This window comes from Manacus candei, unplaced genomic scaffold (genome assembly GCF_025592945.1).
Source record: "Manacus candei isolate 608988 ecotype Guabito, Panama unplaced genomic scaffold, ASM2559294v1 h1tg000010l, whole genome shotgun sequence".
NCBI classification, from domain to species: Eukaryota; Metazoa; Chordata; class Aves; order Passeriformes; family Pipridae; genus Manacus; species Manacus candei.
Window position 1 is genome coordinate 750160 of NW_026138058.1, and position 21231 is coordinate 771390.

At 54.6% G+C, this 21231-nt stretch overlaps 1 protein-coding gene across 4 annotated transcripts in view; it reads right to left on the reverse strand.

The window, feature by feature from the left end:
* PAX5 (paired box 5) overlaps nucleotides 1–5305 on the reverse strand; it is a 124623-nt gene extending 119318 nt beyond the window's left edge. For all 4 annotated transcript variants that reach the window (XM_051777532.1, XM_051777531.1, XM_051777533.1 and 1 more), the window contains exons 1-2: nucleotides 5150–5305; nucleotides 706–871 (exon numbers count right to left, since the gene is read on the reverse strand). In XM_051777532.1, coding sequence (XP_051633492.1) covers nucleotides 706–871; nucleotides 5150–5192 — 209 coding nt within the window. In that variant the 5' untranslated portion in view covers nucleotides 5193–5305. The remainder of the gene's footprint in view (nucleotides 1–705; nucleotides 872–5149) is intronic.
* Nucleotides 5306–21231: the final 15926 nt, after the last annotated feature.

The window sequence follows — 21231 nt, forward strand, 5'->3', positions numbered from 1 at the left end:
ATAAAAAAAAAATAAAAATAAAAAAGCGAGGATGGTATTTTTTACCAAAATCTACGTCAAATTTTAAAATGAAACCAGGAAATAAAATTAATTCAGAGTTTAATTTCCTGTGCCATAGTGTTTGGAGCAGCTCCCACCTGAATAGAGGGCTACTTCCAAAATAGCTACAATTAAGATGGTTCCTAGTTTCTTATTGTAACCTGTACTTTCATAATCCATCAGAAGAATGGAAAAAGATGTTTAATCATAAATAGTGGGACATATGCAGAGTAGCCTGTATGAGTGCACGCAATGTTGATGAAATGTATAACAATAGTATTGTTAAAAGACAGTTGTCTTCAGGAAGCAAAACAAGTAACTTCCATAACTTCTACTTTTTTTTCACATTTTGCTGAAGATGACTGCCAGATTTCCTCTCCTGTTCAGAACAGACAGCTGCAGGACATATACCATATATACAGCAAATACACACGGCGTTCTGCACTTTGCATTAGAGTTACGTACAAGAAGCTGTGAAACAAGACACAGTGGCTCTTTCTTTCCATAGCAGACATATAAACCCACGAGTGATCAGGAAGCCCTTCTCCTCACTGGACTGATCTCCTGATCACTACAAGTCTCCGTTTGTTTGTAGCCTCCAGTTCAGGACCAACACCGACACTCTTCTCTTGACGGACACAGAAGGATTCGCCGTCCCCCCATTACCTGCCAAGTATTTTGCTGACACAGCCATGGCTGACGCGGAGCTGCCGGGAGATGTCACACGGTCGGACCCCTTGATGGGCGAGCTCCACGATCCTTTGGCGAACGACATCTGGGAGGGGGCGGCCATTCACAAAAACACCCCCCAGCTGATTCACCCCTCCATGTCCTGAAACACACAGGGGAGGGGGAGAAGAGCAGGAGAAGAGCTGTGTGAGAGTTTTTGACGTCTCTGCAGAGCAGAACCCCCAGTCCCAGCGCTCCCCGACTCTTGGCATCGCCTCCCCAGCATCGGTCTGATTTCCCTGAGCAGAGCAGGAAGGCGGCCGCGCTGCCGCAATGCCACTCGCTGAAGGCACACCGGGGCCCCTCGGGGAAGATGGCCACGGGGAATCACGCAGCCGTGCCCGGCACCCCGGGTTAACCCCAATCCTCCTCCCAAAACCTCCTTCACCCAATCACGAACTCCAGGGCAGGTTTGGTGCTGCCCCGTGAAGCGGAGGCTGGTCAGAGCCTCTGGCTGGTCAGTGGAAAATAAGGCTGCGTGATCGCTCAGCCCACACAGTGCCTCTGTCTGAACATAGGAGATACCTGAAATGAAACACGCTGTGGTTTTGGTTTTGTTTTTACAGATGCCTTGAATTAATCAAGGGAGAAAAGAGGAAAAAAAAAAGAGGAAAATAAAAAGAGCATAATTCTGCTCCTAAAATTTGCGGCAGCCTTTGGAGATATTATGATCCCACAAATAAAGCATGAACACTTGGGCAAGCCCAGTATATTACTCCTATTTGAACAGATTTGCACCGTTCACCTTTAGCAAGGTGAATCATATATATGGTGGGAAACGGGATCCTCTAGGAGGAATAGCAATGAAACTGTAAACCCCATGAACACATAATAATCCCATGTACCAGGAGGTAATATAATTAACCCTAGTGTTGTTATTCATCCAAACTACTTATATTACAGAGGAGTGGAGAAGCTGAAAACAAGCCACAGGGGCAGTACAGATGCCAAATCTTGGGAAAAAAAAAAAAAAAAAGAAAATCTCTCTATTTGCACAGGGCTTGAACTGTATTGAATAAGTTGACAAGCCAAACGCCTCAGTGTTAAAAAAGCATAGATTATAGAGAGCTATTTTTATTTAAATTCGGTCATTTCACTATTGATTAACTGCTGTCAAACTTTGCAAACACCTTCTAAAACTGTCAGGACACATAATGAACCCACATGAAAAATGTGATGCTAAGCCCTGTGGTGAGCAGACAAGCGCCTGCTCTGCTTTCTCCGGTGCGAGAGGCAGACTGTGCCAGCGGCTCAGCCAGCCGCAGGCTCGTGCTTCCCTTCGAGTGCCGGGAGTCCGGAGCGGACTCCGGGGACGGGACTCCTGACCAGGGAGCTGCCGCGGCGCCCGGGACGCCGGGGTGGGGGTAAGGGACAACTCGGTGGCGGAGGCGAACGGGAGCTGCCCCACAAGGCTGCGGCGAACGAGACCTCGGGCTCCTCACCTCTTCTCAGGGCTTTAAGTTCGGGGAATCATTCACAGTGCACTCAGTGTGAGTGGGAAGGTCCTGTGGTGGTGTTCACGCAAGGGGAGAGGGAAGAAGGGGAGAACAGGACAGAAGAAAAGAAAAAGGAAAGAGAAGGGAAAGGGAAAAGAAAAGGGAAAGGGAAGAGGGTGGAAAGAAACGGGAAAGGGAAAAGAAAAGAGAAAAAGGATGGAATGGGAAAGGAAATGGAGAAAAAGAAAGGGAGGAAGGAGAGAGAAGGGAGGCACGGAGGGAGGGTGGAAGGAGGGGAGGGAGGGAGGGAGGGAAGAAGGAAGGAAAGGAAGAGAGGAAGGAAAGGGAGGTAGGAAAGAAAGGAAGGAAGGGAGAGAGGGAGGAAGCAAGGAAGAAAGGGAAGGAGGGAGGGAGGGAGGAAGGAAGAAAGGAAGTAAAGAAAGAAGGAAGGAAGGAAGGAAAGGAAGGAAGGAAGTAAAGAAGGAAGTAAAGGAAGGAAGGAAGGAAGGAAGGAAGGAAGGAAGGAAGGAAGGAAGGAAGGAAGGAAGGAAGGAAGGAAGGAAGGAAGGAAGGAAGGAAGGAAGGAAGGAAGGAAGGAAGGAAGGAAAAAGAAGGAAGGAAGGGAAGGAGGGAGAAAGAATATGAAGAAAAGAGTAGGGAAGGCATCATTAAGACATGCGTTTCCTCAGGGAAGTGGCCGACTCTGCCCCCGGAGCCCGTCCCAGCCCCCGGAGGCCGGCAGGGCTCGGGCCTGCCCAGGCCTGGAGCTTAGGCTCTCCAGGCGCCGGGAACAAAGGCTAGGGCCGCCGCCGTCCCTTCCCCTAAACCTGCCAGAGCCCCGGGAGCGGCACCGGCTCTCGCCCGCCGGGGCGTCTCTGCCGCGGCCGCGCTCCCGGGTGACTGCTGGTCGGGGGCCCCGTCGGGCCGTGGGCTGCTGGAGCCCGGGGGCCATCGAGCTCCGTCCGCGGCCCGGTGCGGGAATGAGGCAACCGCCCCACCTCCGTGCCCCTCTCCGCAGTCCGGGGCCTCCACAGGGAGCGGGGAGGGGGAGAGACTCGTATGCTCTTTCGGGGGTGGGGGCAGCACCGACAAGCGGCCCGCGGGCCGAGCCCGGAGCCGCGGTGCAACCGGGACGGGCGGGGGCCCAGACGAGCCGAGGTGCGGCCGATCCTGGGGAGCCACCGGCGGGGATCCAGGCCACCTCGGCTCTCCCCCGCCCGCCTCGGCGCCCCCGGGGCCCTGGACGGCGGCGGCCAAGGGCTCTGCCCATTTGGGACTAGGAAGCCTCAGGGACTGTGGCGGGACAGAAGGGCCCGAGGTGCCGCTCGGGACCCCCCAACCCCCTCCGCCGTTTCCCCGGGTCGAGCCGCCGCCCTGCTCCCCCGGTGGACAGCTGCCCCCGCTGCCCCCCCGGCTCCCCTTTTCACGGCGGTCCCGACCCCCACGTCCATCCACCCTTCTGCTCTGAGGAGACGCGGGTCCGGAGATCGTTAGGCAGAGAATGGCCTCGGTGACTCCCCAGCCGCGGCCGAGGCCGGAGCGAAGACACCGGCATTTTGGTTTTTATTCCTTCTGTTTGCCCCGAGATTTCTGCGGAAGACATCGATTTTCCACGGCCGCGAATGACGGAGGGCGCTGCTGAAACCCGCCTGGGGTGTCTGGCCCCACGCGTGGAGCCCGTCCTCTGTGGGCTGCGGGTCCGCTTGCCACCCTTGGCAAGGGGCGCTCTGGCGGAAGAGGGCTCCGCGCCACCCCCCCGCATCGCGCACCGCGGCCTTTCCGACCTTAAAGTTCGCCTTAAAATAAACGTGATTTTGTTCGGTGCCGGGAGAGAATTTAAACGCGGGTATCGAAAGCCGCGTTGCCGCGGAAGGGACAGTTCGCTTTCACGCGGACGGCAGAGCCCGTCACCGGCCGCCGTCCCCGCTCTGGACAACCCCAGAAAGCGAGCGATGGGGAGAGGGATGGGAAGTGAGCAAATGAACGGGGAGCGCAGGGAGCACGAGGAAGGGAGGTTAATCTCTAGTCCCGGCGTTCGGTGGTTTATTTTGCAAACAAATTTCTTTGAGCCGAAGGGCTGTGGTGCACCGGGAAATGAGATTAGTTCTACCTTAAATTTCCTCGCAATCTCTCGCCGTAATGCAGCGTTTAACTCACCGTGAGAGAAGATGTCATTTCACATAACACTGTGCTAATGGATAAGTCTTCCCCGACCTCTCAAGCACAACAAATCTCGGGCGAACCCACAGTGCACGACCTGTTAACTTCACCGGTCGCCCGCGCCGCCGCCAGGCTGCCCGGCGCCGGGCTCACAGAACCGCGATCACGACCACCGTTCTCCAGGGTTTAAAAAGAAAAAAAAAATCTTCCCTACAGCCCCGCTCCTCGCTCTTCGCATTGACTCGGTTTGGTTGGTTTCGGGTTTTTTTGTTTTGTTTTTTGGAGGGGGGGTTTGTTTGGTTGGTTGGTTTGCTTTTTGGGTGGTGGATTTTTTTTGTTTTGTTTTGTTTTGTTTGTTTGTGGGAGTTTTTTTGCTTTGTTTCCAATTAACGAATTTCAAAATTTTGAAAAAGAGAAAGGAGATCAACTTTTCCGTTCGCCGGGAACACCACGCGGCTGTCTTCCCGAAGATTTGATTTAGGGGGAAAAATAAACGCATGCACATATATATAACATCTATGTACTCATCTATGCACACAGGCACGCGTTCATATGTATCGATGGCTGTACACACATTGGTAGCCGTGTCTGTATATTCGTATGTACAGATACACACACGAAAGAGCATCAACTCTTTCTCTATGGTAAAATAACCCCCGGGCCAGCCCGCTCCCGCAGCACACTGGCCTTCCCGAGGGGACACGTCGGCGGCCGGCCCGGCGGGGCCCGCGGAGGGAGCCGGTCGCGCGCGGCCGCTCAGACAAGTTGAAGAAACAGCCACTTACTGTGCATTGCTGCGAACGGGTCGTGCTTACAGTGTATTTCCATCGGAGCGGTCCGGGGCCGGGCGGCCTCGGTGAGCTGATCTCGATTCGCCAGCAGTGCTCGGGTTTCGGGCTGGGGGAAGGAGCCCACGAAAAAGCCCGGAGACCGACCAGAAGGGGGGGGGGAACAAACAAACAAACAAACAAAAAACCAACCAAACAAAAAACACCAAAAAAACCAAACCACCACCAAAAAAAAAAAAAAAAAAAAAAAGGCGGAAAAAAAAATTGAACAAAAACCGAAAAAAAGCGCGGAGAGTCCCGCCTCGAGCGAGGTCGCGGTATCCCAGAGCGCTGGCCAAGCGCGACTCCTGCGCCGCTTGCAGACTCCGGAGGCCCCGTCGGGGCGGCGCGGAGCGGCCGCCCCGGGCTGCGCTCCTGCCCCCGGCCTCTTCCCGGGCGACCGCCGATCCTCGGCACCCGCCGCCCGGCTCCGGGGCGGTGCTGGGCGCGGAGGGGGCGGGCGTCTCGGTTCGGCGGCCGAGAGCCTGGCGCTGCCCGCCCGACGGCTCTTTGTGCTGGTGGTGCCGGCGGCTGCACGGCGGTGACAGTCGGGGCGGGCGGCGGCGGGGGCGGGCGCCCCGTCCTCGGGGCTCGGTCCCGGGGCGGTGGCGCGCTCCGCCTGTGCCGCCCCCCACCGCGCCGCTCGCAGCAACTCGCTGCACCGGGCGGGGCGGCGGCGGTGGGCGAGGGGAGCGACGGGGGAAGGTGTGTGAGAGGGCGGGGAGCGGGGCGGGGGCCGGCCTCGCCGCGGCCCCGCGGGACTGGGCCGCCCCGTCAGCGGCCGCCGTCCGACCTGGGGCTCAGGCGCGGCGCGCCCATTGCCGCCCGCCCGCCCGCCCGCCGGGACCGGGGCCGCGGCGGCGCCCCCTCTCCTCCCCTTCCCTCCCCTCCCCTCCCCTCCCCTCCTCTCCCCTAGCCTCCTCTCCTTCCTTCCCTCCCTTCCCTCCCTTCCCTCCCTCCCTCCCTCCCTCCCTCCCCTCCGCCCGCCGTCGGCCGCCGGGGCGGCGGAGCCTGGCTGGCTCGGGCGGTGCGCCCGGCGCGCTGTCGACCGGCGGCGGGCGGCGGGGGTTGTGGCGGGCGGCGGGGGCGGGGGGCGCGGGGCCTCAGGGCGGGGCTGGCGGGCGGGGCGGACGGGGGGGTCCGGCGGGGCCGCCCCGGGGCCGCCCCCGTCTCGCGGCCCCGGGCGGACACGGCGCGCGCGGAGGGGGCGGCGGGCGGAGCTTCAGCACTGCGCGGGCGGACAGCGGCGGGGGCGGGGCCCGATCGTCACTCAGCGCGCGGCCAATCGCAAAGTTCACCTGCCGTGCCCCGCATTGGCCGCCGGGCGGGGGCGCTGCCTATTGGCGGGCTGCGAGCCAATGGGGGGCGGGGCTGTACGCCCCCGCGGGGCGTGGCTGGAGCGCAGCCACGCGTGACAGTGGCGTGGGGGGTCCCCTTCGGGTCTGGGGGACCCCGGGGCCGCGGCCGCGGGACCCCCGATGGGGTGACGGGCCGTCCTGTGGGCGTGCGTCAGCCGGCGGCCCGATGGAGCCTCCTGAGGCCGTTGGTCTCCCCGGCGGTCGGATGGCACGTGTCGGGGCCGTGGGTCCTCCGTGCCCCCGGGAGCCCGGGCCATGGGTGCGGGCGCGGAGGGACGCCGGCCGGTGTCCTGGTAGGGATCTCCGCTCGCTCGTGCTACCTGCGGTCGAGTCGGGGCCGACGGCTGACGCGCCCAGAGGCGGCACGTTCCCGCTCTGGCTGCCGCGCCCGTGGGTCCCGCTCCCGGCAGTGCTGCCCCGTCCGGAGTTAAGGGCCCGGCGAGGAGGCCCGGATAAATCCCCTGGGGCTGCGCCTGTCCCGCTGCGGGTGACCCTGGTGTCGTGGCAGAGCCCCGCCAAACGAACGTCCCTGCCCTCGGCCTCGCCTTCCAGCTGTCCCCCTCACCGGGATCCTCGTGTGGGAGGGAGCTCCGAAGAGCTTCATCCGCCGGCCTCGGGCGAGACACATCCCCCCCCCAGCTCAGCCACTGGGTCTCGGTGGCGGTGGGACCGTGCCGTGGTGCCCCGTCGGCTGCAGGGGACCGGCAGGTGGACTCGGGGCGAGTTTTCGTTGAAGACGAAACTCCTGGCCGCGGCCGAGCCACCACCGCAGGGTCGGGACACAGGATCCAGCCGAGGGACAGCGAGGGCCACTCCCTGCGCAGCCCCGCAGCCGTCGGGCCGGCCGCCCCGCGCCGCCGCTCAGCATTTTGGCTCGGAGGAGCCCCCGGGGATGACGGGCAAGCAGAGCCCGGGGGGTACCCCGCCATCCTGCGCGGAGGGGCCGGGCAGGCAGGTAGGGCCGGGTCCCATCCTGCCCGGCCTTCATCTCTGCCTTTACTCCCCGTCCTCCTCCTCCTCCTCCTCCTCCTCCTTGCCTGCGCGGCACTGTTGTGAGGACCCATCGGCCCAAAGCATCTCAGGAATACGGCAGCCCCGCGGTGCCCGGGGCCAGAGACGGCAGAGGCCTCGGGGCGCCTTGTATCGGGGTCCCCTGTCCCGTCCTTCCCGTCCTGCCCAGCCCAGGCAGTGCTGCCGGTGCTGCCGCCCCTGTGGCCCCCCCCCGCCCCCGGCCGCCTCCGCCGCGCCATGAAATGCTTTATCGATTAAACGATTATTCAGGCGATTTAACTAATAAAAGGCCCCATCGATCGCTTCGGAATTGCATTCCGCCACCAAACCGCCAGGCCGACTCCGCAATGGCCACCGGCCGCGCTGCCGCCGCGCTCCCCGCGGGGACGCCGTGACAGGGCTCCTCGCTGCCACTCGCCAGTCCCCGGTCTCGGTCCCTTCGCCTGGCCGTCCCCTCAACCCGTCCGCTCCCAGCCGCCCCCTCAACCCGTCCGCTCCCAGCCGCGGGGCCACCGGGCACCAGGGCGGCCCCTCTGTGGAGCTCGGAAGTCTCGGCAGCCCCCCTCGCCACCCCGACGACCCCGCGGGGAGCTGGTCCCGCCGCCCGCTCGGACACTTCGCCCGCCCGCCCCTACCCACGCCGGCGTCCCCCTCGTCCGCAGAGCCGCTGGGCTCCCTGCAGCCCCCGGCCCGAGTCCCACCTGTCCGGCCGGCCCGGGGGGTCGCGTAGGTTTTCTCCAGCTCCATCCCGGTTCTGCAGGACTTGGGGAAACGGAGGGAAGGAAAAGTTTCCACGTCGTGTTCTACAGCTTCCTTTTTCTCCTTTTTTCCCTTTTCTTTTTATTGTTTTCTGTTCTCTTTTTCTTGTATTTTCTGTTTTTCTTTCCTCTTCCTCTTTTCTCGTTTGTTTTTCTTTTTTCCCCTCTTTTTTCTTTTCTTTCTTTTCCTTCTTTATTTTCTCTCCTTTTTTTCTTCTTTATTTTCTCTCTTTTTTTTCTTTTCTTTTTTTTTTCTTTTTTTGAGGGCCTCTCTCAGGTTGGAATAATTCAACTCTTCCGCTCCCCGCCGAGCTTTTGCAGCTGATCACTGAGCTGAAACTAAACGTTTTAGGTGGAAAAAAGCCTCTGAAGGAACCGTGAAATGATTAAGAGACTAAAGAGCTCCTCGCCATGTGAGATCATGTCCTGTTCTCTAAAACATCACAAGATGTCCCCAGACGCAGCCAAAACCCAAGAAAACTCTGACATGTGTTGTAGCAGGAATCAAACTTTGCTCGCAACCAGCCGCCTCCCGAGCGCTCCGCGGCTACGGCAGAGGCGGCGGCACCTGCCCGGTTTGCCTCTTCTGCCCCAGCCCGTCACCAACTTTTCAGCAGAACCGACTTCCCCTTCCCGGGTCGGGAGTGACGCTGACGCCCCCGGGGCCACGCTCCCCGCCGGGCCGGGCCGCCGCGGGGGTGGGACAGGGGCCCGCCTGCCGGCACCTGGGGGGCGGCGGAGAGATCCCCGCGCCCGCATCCCTCTGGCCCTGCCCTGCCCCGCGTCCCTCGGCGTAGGACATATCCTGGGCCGTGGAGGGGACTGGGGACCAGCGGCCCAGTGGAGGCGCGAGGGCCTGAGCAGGGCTTTCCTGGCCCAGAGAGGCTCCACTCGGGCTTTCCCCGCACCTTCCGTTCGCGCGGAGCATGCAGACCCACCGCTGTGGGTGAGGGTGGGTAGAGGGGAAGGGAAGAAATCACGAGGCCTCGACCTTTCCCAGGTTTATTTTTCAGCGAATCGAGTGGTGGTGGGGAATAACGGCCCTTCCCTTCCCAAAGGTCAAAACAAATTTCGGCCCCGCACACCTCCCGGGGCTACGGGCTCGGCGAGCAGTCCCCCTCTCAGCGCCCACCGGCATTTGCAGCCACGCACCTACTCCCACCCGCGCACACCCACGGCCCGCGGCCCCTCTCCCGAGGAACCCCAGGCACGGAACCGGTCTGCTTGGCAGGGACGCAGGAGGGCTCTGCTCTGCTCTGCTCCCCTTCCCGGGCTACCCCCACCGTCCCACCACCGCCACCGCGCCGGGGTATCGACCAGGGAAGGGGAGAGGAGGACTAAGAGTGGGGGACACGTCCGCTTCCCCCGAGCGAAGCGGCCTGGGGAGCCCCGCTCGGACCGGGTCCTGCCGGGACGGAGGATGTGTCGAATTTAGGACGAGGGCCCTTTCGCGAGGCTGGAGACGGGGCTGCCTCGCCCGGCGCAGCCCCTCCACCCCAACATGGACGCGAATCTTGTTTCCAAACTCTCCCATTTCTATCCCGACCATCTCTCCGCCTCGGACGCAGTCGCATCCGAAGACCGGTGTCCCCGTGGGGGTCCGCGGCTGGGACGGGCTGGGTCCTCCGGGACCCCCGCCTGCCTGGCTCAGGAAGTGAGGCCGGCTTCGGCCTCTCGCGCTTTTGCTTCCTTTCCCACCAGTCTCTGTTCGCTCTCATTTGCTTACACAGAAATAGCCGCCGCCGGAGCCGCTGCCGAAAATGAAACCCGCCGCTCTGGGATAGGGGGTCCTTCCCTAGGGGAGGCACACCCAAAGGAGCCGCCCAAATGCAAGGCAGACCCCCCCCCGTCCCATTCCGTCCCCTCCCTTCAGGCGCCCGTCTCGCCTCGCCTCTCCTGGCCGCACCGGCCCCGACAACGCAGCCCGGGAACGCTTCTCTGACCTCATCCAGGGAAAGGAACGAAAAATATTTTATTGTCTTAAAAAACAGGTCACAGGGCCGCTCGTCTCGGGCCGCTCGTCTCGGCCCGAGAGAGAGCGTGGGGAGGTGGCAGAGGCGCCGCGGCGGGGGACTGGCCTGGCCCCACCCGTCTGCCAGCGCGGCCGTAGTTGTGGGGACGCGCGGGCACCGACCCGTGTGGGCCCGCGGGATGCGCAGCTCTGCGGGGTGCGGGAATGGAGGCCGGCCCCCGGCACGCTGCGGAGTGCCGGGGCCGTGTGGTCTTCTCACAGTCCCGCCGGCCATCCCCGCGGCCTCGTTAACGAAAACAACGTGGGGGCTCCGGCGGGGAGCAACCCCCCTCACCCCCTGCCAAGGTGAGAGGGCTGGGACCCGCTCTGCTCCCCGCGCGGTGCCCCCCAGAGCGCGGCTGCAGGACCCCGCCGCGGCCTGGCACCGACCCCCGCGGTGCCGGGACCGAGGGTGAGATTTAAGGCCGGGTGCGAGAACCTGCGCCCCACGGACGCCGAGAAGAAGCTGCCGCTGTCCCCAAGAACGGACAGTGCCTGGGGGGCCAGCGGGGCTGGGGGTAGCTAGGATCCCCCCAGGATGTCCCTGGAAAACCCCTCCCGCTCTCCCTGGAGCAGCATCTGAGGGGGCACGGAGTCGTGCCATGGCAGAAAGCCCCGGGAAGGGGCGCTCGGGACCAGCCCGCTGCGATGCTGCGGCCACAGCCGAGGGTCCCCGGCCTTGGCATGTCCCGGACCACGTTTTGGAGTGATGCTGTGCTTTCTGTACACAGAAGGTAAAATGACAGCCAAGAGAAAAAAAAGAGTGGCGCAACAGAAATTCGGGTTTGGAGTTTTCCAAGGACAGTTGTTGTTGCCTGCCCTCTGAAGAAAGGAGAAGATCACGAACCCGGCCCAACCGTTTTTCCTTTTATATCTGATGCATAACGTTAGGACGTGAAGGTGTGCCCTCCCACCCCACGACGTTCACACTCGTCCTGCAGCGCTCGAGGTTGTGCGGGCTTAGCCGAACACCTGGCAGCCAAGTACACCTGGAGCGGCCGGAGCAGGGCGCCTCACCTCCCCAGGTACCGGCCTGTACTGCTCCTGAGGCTGCCTCCTCTTCCTGAGGCATAGGTAACCAAGATTTGGGAGAAGTGGAGGGGCAGGTGGTTGCAGGGAGCATCCAAAGGCCCGCAGTACCTTTGGATGCAGTGGTTACCTGCATTTTCCCACATTTATGTAAAACACACCAACACCAAATAGGGAGAGCGGGAGTGCTGCTACAAATCATAGACTGTCCCTCAGTCTGGGCAGCATTAAAGGTGGGAGGGCGGGTGTTACTGTTTTTGAAATAGCCGGTGCTCCTTTGCAGCACGGCAGCCTCCTTTTCCTTCCTTATCTGACATTTTAAATTCAAAGCAGAGGAGATTTAGCAAGAATCCTGGCCCGCTATGCTCCCAGTTAAAAGTCATCTCTGAGATGCGGATGCTAATTGGACTGGAGTAATTTAAAAGGTGTTAGGTGAGCAGTCCTGTAAAGTTGAGAGCACTTAGGCAGCTTAATCGAGTATCTTCAGTGATGTTTAGAGAGCTGTGAACGGGAAGCCATCAGAAAAACCGGCTTGAAAGAGCAAGGTGGAGGCATCCCGTCTGCACCAGTACACACGGAGGATGTGCGCTGTCCCCACTGACAACGATCACCCAATTGGAAGTGAATGAGGGGAGATGCTGACTGCTGACCATTCTGTCAGCGTTCCGTCCTCTCCCTGCCCAGTCAGTATAGTGAGGAGTCAGAGCCGAGGTGTCGCCGCTAACAAAAGCAGTTTTATTTTTGAGAGCGTGAGAGGAGGGCAGGAAATGCTGAGAGACTTCTCTTTTTCAACCAGTTTTCATTATTATTTTTCATTCCCCCCTTCTAACCCTAACTGCTGTCTCAGACTTGCTTCCAGTTGCCGAGGATCCTTGTCGGTCTATTCCCGGTGGTCTTTATTGGGCGTATTCCTCAGAGAGAGTCGCTGCCAGCCCCATACCCGGGTGAAATGCTTTTCTGAAAGACCTCCCTAGAGCTTCTCTGTCTGGCACCATGAAGGCTGCTCCCCTTACTGGCTTACAGGATTTTTTCCTCCATTCCACAGCCGCATTGACTGGGGCCTGCCTGATTTTGAATATAAACGTATGTCAAAGCAGAAGACTAGCCTGGTTTATCACAGCAATGAATAGTCCAGAACTGTTTTGTCAGCCTACTGTGGAACGGCTTAGGGCCACAGTGAACGCTTCAGTCCCCTCTCTCAGTCACTTTCACTGATCTCGAGTGTGGTTATTTTGATAGTTAAAAAGACACGGTTTTTAAAGTCAATTTTGCAGAACTTTCTGCCTGGTGACACGCTTACATGAGCAGCTGAAAATGATCTAGGATCCGAGGGAGGACAAGTCACAGCAGATGCTGGGTCCTATCTCTTCCTGAGAGCTCTGTGAGAAATTCCACCGTACTCTCTGAAATTACTGCAGTGACGTGACAGAGCGAGGGCTTGGCCTCCCGCTAGCGCAGCACGACTGGACGGCCGCGTTCCGGCTTCCTTGGCCCCTGGCGACGGCTCCTTGTTCAAACACGAGAGAAGCGTGACGCGAGGCACTGTCCGCTGCAGAGCTGGAGCCCTGCGGCCCGGGGGGCACGCCGGCAGCTCCTCGGGGAGGAAAAGTGCTTGTTCGGATGCAGCGGTAGAGGCGGGATGAGTGCTCCTTCTGTGACCAGCGCGCACAGCGGATTAAAGAGACGCCCTGAGACTCTCTGGGGTGTCTGGGGATGCAGAGTAGCCGGACCAGGGAAAGGAGGGAGATGGAACATGTTGATGATCTCTTTGCTAGACGGAGGGTGCCGTGAAGTGCCTGCGTACTACAGAGCTCTGGGCAGAGCACAGAGCAGGAATTTTATCTTCGCAGCTGTAGGTCAGGGAACTCATGGAATAGCACCCTTGAAGTCCAACCTCTGTCACTGCACTCGGACTTTAACAGTGGTCCCGAGTTCCTGGCAAGTGAGATGCCCTGAGGGGCAGGTTGTCAGCTCACTTTTGCGTCAAGCAGAACAGAGAATCTGGCTGTGGGGATGCCGTTGTGCTCGGAGGAACAGCTACTCAGTTGTAAGCCCCTCTTCCTGCAGTCTGAATGCATCCTCTCATGGACGTTTTGAGAGAAGGGGACTATTTTGGCTACATGCAAAATAAACAAACCAAGATTTAGTTGGGTTTGAGGTTGTTTTATGTGAGCTCTGGCTGGAAGTCGATTGACTCCACTACACAATGTTTACTTTTCCAGTCTCAAGTCTTGACAAAGCCAAGAAAAAAGAATTTCGACTGAAGTTCATCCAGTGCTGTAACTTTTGTGTTTGCTGCTATTAAAACGTTTGAAAAGGTCAAATTGATTCCTTTGCTTTGAGAATTGCTGGAAGAAGAGGTAGATTGGAAGATGGGAAGTTAAATCACTGAATAGTCTGCTTCCAAAAATTGCCAGCAGAGAGGAAAATACAGTGGATTACATTGGTTGACATAATAATGTCCAGAAAATGCAAGCAGAAAACTGAATGTTAAAGAATCTAAGCCTTTCTCGTGGGTCAAAAGCAGACACACCCAGAGTATTAGCCGTTACCTTTCCGAGATTAGGTTTTCTGCTATAAAACAAATACTCTTCTACTGAGCATAAAAAAAAAAAAAAAAAAAAGAAAAAAAAAAAAAGAAAAAAAAAAGGATAGTGTGTCACAGCCTCTGAACACATAATTAATTCTGATCAAATAAATGGGGAAAATCAGAAACCGAGTAGCATCAGAGTCCAGTGCGGTCCTGACTCTCTCCAGATCAGGTATTTAATACCCACAGGAAGAGGTACAAAATTCTCCTGATCCTCCTCAGCTAACCAGTGGTTGATTGCTAAGTAAGCACATCTCTTTGTTGACATGCTGCCACAAACACAAATAGATGCTGCTGTAAATCCCAGTTGCCAAAGTATTTTTCATCCAAATGTATTTTGCTTCCAAAGAGATTTCAAATTTACCCCGGACTGTTTAACAGATACCTCACAGCAGGTGCTTCAGGTAGGTGTATTAACCATCTCCTTACAGTGGCTTGGAGAAAGATTTCCATCTATGGTTTTAAGAACCATTCCAGTAGATGTAAGAATAAGTAAATGCACATTGCCTCTGTGCAACAAGGGCTAGATGTTCACAGCAGATATTGAAAGAAGAAGAGCATTAAAGAGGGATGGAAATGTCTGTATGTCTTCAAGCCCCAGGCCACACTGTTACAGCCCAGAAGTTTCTCATTCACGGCAGCCCTGGGTAGAACCTCCATTAGACACATGGTCCGGAGAGTGTTAGGGCAGAGCACGGGGGGATGCAAACCCTGGGGTGCTGAACTCCACTCTAAAATGGGTGTTGCAATGAGAAGCTGGGGCAGCAAAGGACTTGCCAACAGCCATTTGTCAGGTTTTAATAATGCAGACCAGCACCAGCAGCCAGGATGTTCCGCTAGCTATTGTGGACAAACAGATGTCCAAACAGATATTTAGCCAGAGGAGGCTAAATACATACTGGCCCATGAGCACAGATACTGCTGGAAGGAGCATGTGGCTGGAAGAGACCCTATGAGAGCACATGGATGGAGATTGGGATCAGGAAGGTAGTGCAAGGATGTCTGGGAAGGGATGTCTGTCATCAGCAATGTTATGTAGGGCTGTGGCAGAGCAGCTCACAAAGGCAGCCAGGGGCTTTCCCACGCAGCACCTGCAGCCAGGCTCACTCAGATGCCAGGAAGGAGTAAATGATGTTGGCTGGGCATGCGCAGAGGTTGCACATTCTGGTTGAGATGCTCAGGGTTTCAATCACCACATCATCCTTGGACCCAGCTGGAATGGTCTCTTACAAACTTGAAATGCCCAAAACATGACAGTGGGACAGACCTTGTGAATTGCACCATCCCCGAGGTGACTCCACAATGGTTGGCTAGTGCTGGCCTTCCAACCTTTTCCACTGAAGCACCTCTTCTGCTCAGTACCAGGATGTTTCTGGGGACCATTTTTTCCGTTTTGCCTTCTGCCAGGATACTCACAGACTGAGTCAGACCCCTCCTTCCTCCCTGTCTCTGGTCTCCCACCCCTGTTGACAGCCAAAGCTCTCCCTCTGGGAAGTTCTGCTGCACAGCACTGCATCACAGGACAACGTTCTGCCTAACACCAGGCTGAAAAAAAATGTCTGTTGCCCAACAAGGAAAAAAAAATTAAAACAACACAGGAAAGTCTCACCACACTTACTACCTAAACTTTAACAGTGATTTTACTTTAAAAAGTCAGGAAGATTTCTTTCATGTCAAGAATTGACTCCCTCTCTTTGCTTCTGCAGCATTTCTCTCACCTGCCACTGAGCCATTAGCCTCTCACACACTGCCATGCAATAAAACAAAGGACTTTTTTCCTCTGGAAATGCTCTTGGGCACTGTTTCAATCCACTGGGCTTTGAAGAACACCCAAAGCAGTAACAGAAGCCTCCAGAGGGACCAAATCCTGCATGGCAGTGGCATTGCTCATCCCTTCACCTCTGTCTCTTGCAAAGCTGTGTGCTTCCCCCCCCCATGACACACAGTGTGGCTGCTCCCCCGTGCCACACACACAGACACAGGAATGGTGCATGCACGGAATCCATCCCACAGAGGGGCCACAAGAGGATGGTGCATTGCAGGATGTGCAGGGTGTGAGACACTTGTATTGGTCCTGCTATCTACAGTGACAAGTCAGGGTGTTTTCAGTCCTTGAGTTCCTTTGAGAGTAATTACTGCACAAGATTGTTTTTCTCTTCTCCTTATGTGTTTTTGATGTAATTTCTTCTTTTTATTTGCATTCACTCTGATTCTGCAGGGGCACAGGCAGTGTTTGGAGCAGATGACAAAGAGCTCTGCTCTTTATCATCACACCTCTAATGGTCATTAGCTGGGAACTCTAAGAACAATGCAGAAATCTATTTCATTAACTCCAGATTCTGCTTACCTCCAATTATACAGCTGTATGAAAATTATCAAGTGTGAAATATAAAAAGGTTGTCTTGTAATTGAAACCTCTTTTTTAGGTAAATTTTGAAATCAATAAAAGGAAAATTAAAATGGAGCAGCTTGATAACACTCACCCTGTTTGCTCAATATGTAGCTATAACCATCATGAAAAGCCATTTGCCTCATGGTATGTTCTGGAGGAAGGAAAACCAAACTGAGCTGAAGAGGCACTTTGGATAAGGGCCTGGTGTAACAGGACAAGGGGAAATGGCGTCACACTGGCAAAGGGCAAGGTTAGATTGGACATTAGGAAGAAATTCTTCCCTGTGAGAGTGGTGAGGCCATGGCACAGGTTACCCAGAGAAGCTGTGGCTGCCTCTCCCTTGAAGTGTTCAAGGCCAAGTTGGACTGGACTTGAAGTAACCTGGTCTGGTAGAAGGTGTACCTGCCCATGGTACAGGGGTGGAACTATATGGTTTTTAAGGTCCCTCCCAACCCAAATTGTTTTATGATTCCATGATGCTCCCTGGGGAGCACTGTGTCTTTGCCCACTTAGCAGCTCAAACAGGAAGAAAAGATGCAATTTCCAGCATGTTTCAGTCCCTCTCTTTCTCAGTCTCAGAGATTTGTTTGAGCTGTGGCTCCAGGGATGAAACTGTGCCCAAAGAATGCCCAGGTGTGCAGGCTCAGGGGATAAACCTCCTCTTTCAAGGGATGGGCTCTTGTTCCCATGGCTTATGGCAGCCTCCAGCACGACAGAGACCGTGAAGACAAAGCCTCGTATTTACCGTCACTAAAGCGGAACAAAACATTCTTTAGGGGAATTTCCTCACTACTTTTACAGCTCAGCTGTGATATTTGCTTCACTCATTAGTGCTGCTATTTCAGTTTTTTCTCTATTTCTTGTTCTGTAGGACATGCGTTATTTTGAGTATTGCAACCAATTTTGGGGGAGTTTTTCAGAAATTTTGCAGCAAGGCACATGGGACATAATTAAACCCTTGTTTCCTCAGGGACAATGCTAGTTGCCTAGCTGGGAGACCCCTCTGGAAATTCAAGGTGTGACAAATATCTTGCTGTATGGCTGCCTTTCTCTGTTCCCCTCCCTGCCTTTAGGAGTCTCTAAAGAAACCATCCAAAGAAACCACAGTCCAGCCTCACCCACAGCACAGGACAGATGGAGCTTGCCACCATGGTGTAGGAAAGTGTACTGGTCTGATCAGGAGGGCTGTGAGCCCAGTTGAGTCTGTGCTGAGCAGCCTGGCATGGATGACCTGAGGGTACTTCCCCCATCTCTCTGTCTCACTGTCTGGCCCAGCAGAGAGAACACCACCTGTGCTATGACAGTGGCACTCTCCAAAGCAAGGTCTGTCCAAGCCTGAAAAGGGAAGTATGGTTGTACCAGGTGGACAGTAAGGGAAACTACAGGGAAAAAAAAGGAAAACCGTCTCTTGCTAGGGAAAGACAGCCTTGGGGGGCATTTGGGGTGGAGGGCAGGGCTTGACATGAGCAAAGATCTGCCAGGTCTATGTGATTAGGGCAAAAAGACCCCACCATAAACTGGGTGATGATCTGTGGAAACTCTCAGCTGCTGTTACTTTACCCTTTTATGTCAAATTTTTACCCACTTTTTGCTAAAAGCTCCACCACTTGGGTTCCTGTGAGGCTTCTTGGCCTGCCAGCTCTTCATGGAGAGAGCAACACATTTCACACAGTCTGTGGGACTGCAGAGGAGAAGCTGCAAGAGGCAGTTTCTGGCTATGCAAAGCTCACAGTGAGTAAGGGGGCTCCATATTAAAAGGAAAAACTAGTAGTTTTGCTAACTACATAATCCTGTGGCTGGTGACTTGACAGCTCTGGCTGCTGAGGGTTGTCTCTACTGTTTTATCCACAGGAGTGCCACTTAGGCACATCAGGAATTTCAATGACTGCCATGACTAGGGATTTCAGGAAGGAATGCAGGCATCCTAAAAGACAGCCCCAGCCCAGACTGTCTGTGCCTGTCCCTTGCACCAGTCACTGCCTGATCATTATGAGAAGAGTGGACGTGTCACCCACCCTGTCCACTCTCATGGCCTCACCAGCAAGGACATTACATGCTCCAGAGAGAGAGAATATGAGTGGGACAGTTTGCTCTCCCTTTCCCCCCAACTCAATCAAACCCACACTCTCTAATGAGCTAAGGACATTAGTACCACAGGAACTTGGCCACAGCCTGGCTCCCCAGCACTCCAGCAGCCATGCAAGCTTCTCCACTAAAGACACCTTACAGAAACACTTCTTCTCTTGTTCCTAATACTGTGTTGTAGTTGGTTTGTTGTCTTTTTTTCCAAAAGAATACCACTAGTGGGCTTCCTCCACCCATCCAAGCATTCTTAAGAAGCAGTCATAGTGAGACAGAAGATTTGGAATACAGATCCTTGCCCCATACAGGTAAGCCACCCAGATCTCATACTAATCAATTATATCAACATGATGAATCCTGCCTTGCAGATGGATGAAATTTAATCTAACAACTTCATCTGCTCCAGTTTAATACTGCTGGTCTAAATTATAAAAGTCTAACTGTGTACTGTGGTCTTTAATCCAACATTCGGGACGGAGGCCTGAAATTTTAAAACCACACACTAAAAAAAGAAAGGCTTTTCTACTTGCTGTATTTGCTACCTGAATATTGAAAATGATTTTAAAAACAGAGCTGTAGATCAGATATAATTTGAAGTAATGAGTGTATTTTTCTAATTTTCCCAATGTTAACCTAACAATCCATTTCCAATATCATGCATAATAATTAATTTGTTTTCTGTATGGTAATAAGATTAACAACTTCACATTTACATGGGGTACAGAGTTATGTTCAAATAAAATAAGTTCTAATGAGAAAAATTGAAAGTGGCAGCAAATCAATATTTCACTCAGCAGTCCAGGCTTATGTGTGTTTGTCTATCTTTCCTGTATGTATTTTTGTCAAAGTTCCACTGTAAACAAGATAATTTCTTTCATGTTAGGTAAGCCTGAGTAAACATGTTTAATGAACAACAAATACATTGTAAACATTGAAATAAATCTAAATACCTCAGAAAACATCCAGGAAACTATAGGGTGCTTCAACAGACACAGTATGCTAGAAACGATGCTGCACTGCTTGGACTCCCCACACAGAGCAAGCTGACATCAGGCATGGTGCAATTTCGAACTGATTCTTAAGTGCTTTATTTTAAAAGATCCATAGAACACACACACATCTATCAAACAAGCTTCTTTTTGTCCATCAGACTGGGAAATTTGCCTTCTTTTCAGTGAAATATTGAAGCAGCAGCAGAAGTCAGTGAGTTCTAACTAAGCAGAACAAAGATTAGAAAGATTTCTATTTTTTTCTAGAAATGGATATTCATAGAAAAGCCCGTGCTCCAATACTTTGCAGTGACTGTCTGAACCTAAATCTCCAGGATTTACCTAACAGTCCTTTTTCCAGGACTACCACTTAAGCCCACACCTCTCAGACACTGCAATAACAAGGTGACGAACACATTTCTGCACAACATGAGTGAGTCATTTTCCTTGAGCATTTATGTGCAAACACTGAAGGCACCCAGTGGCATGGAAGGAGCCAGGGGTCTCCACCACCTTTCACAGCTGAGGAAGCCAAGGCACTGGCCGCTGTGATATGGGTCAGGAGGCACCTGTAAATCTCGTGCATAAACGACACCCCCTATTACCAGGCAAAGCCCCCACACCTTCCTGAGGCAGGTGTGATGAAGCAGGGCCAGGCCTCCTGACAGAGCATCTCCAGCACAGCTCTGAGCCTGGTCCAGCCTGAACTGCTGGCTGGAGAGCAGTGAAAACGAAGCAGCTATTAATAGTTTGTTTGTATAGTTTCTGGTACATATGTTTCCTCACCTAATTATAGGTGATTCAAGGTTCACTGCCCAACTGAGCACAGCCATCTCTTCCTACAAGATCTTCAGTTGCTGACACCTTCACCAGACTGTAAGACTTTAGGCCAGAATTTTCCACACCATGTATATGACTCAGACTATGGGTTTGCCTTTTAAGGTTTCTGTATCTTTTTGTGCTTGTTTGTTTCAGAAAAAGCTTTGATTAAATGTAATTTTTTTCTCAAGGGTATAACAATCATAGAATCACAGAACATCCTAAGTTGGAAGGGACCCACAAGGATCATCAAAGTCCAGCTCCTGACAATCGTTGCTGTAGTCCTACCACCACTTTTTTTTCAGAATTATTTTGCTTCACAGCAGTACTCTTACCATTTTTGCGATGAGAACTTCACAGTTTTGGGGCTACAGGACTCCTCTAGGTGACACACCTACCTTTCCCCTTAGAAAGCCATACATGTTTGAGGACACTGCAAACTGCTTGTTCCCATATGATACGTAAACATCAGGAAACTGGCTGCTCAGACTGTCTCCTACTTCTGCCTGGCCCAGCTGTGTGTTGTCTTCACAAGGTCAGCAAGGAGTGTGTTTCAACCTGATCTGAACAAGGCATTCTGGGAAAGCCTTGCTCTTTAGCCTTGCCTTCAACTTCTCAGGGAAGGAAGCGAGATTTAGCAGGCCATCAGAATTTGGGTCCTTTCCAGGATGTGGGACTGTCATATTCTGAAGACACGGTTAAGCCTGTCTGCCCACTGACAAGTAGCCAGTCTGTCTCTCTCCATCACAGGAGTGGCCTAAGATGTTTTCAGAGACATTTCTTGTCTACTAAATGTGGGGAATTCAACTACACAGACACATTATGTGCTTCCTCCAGCTGCTCCTAGAATCATAAAATCATTTAGGTTGTAAAAGGGAACCGAACAGAGACAACCCCTTCCCATCACCTTGCTCCAGCAGCGCCATGTGAAACCCTTCCCCCTGTGCTCTTCTGGACCACTGTGCTCCTAGGGACATGCAGTACCTGGACAGGCTTTGTTG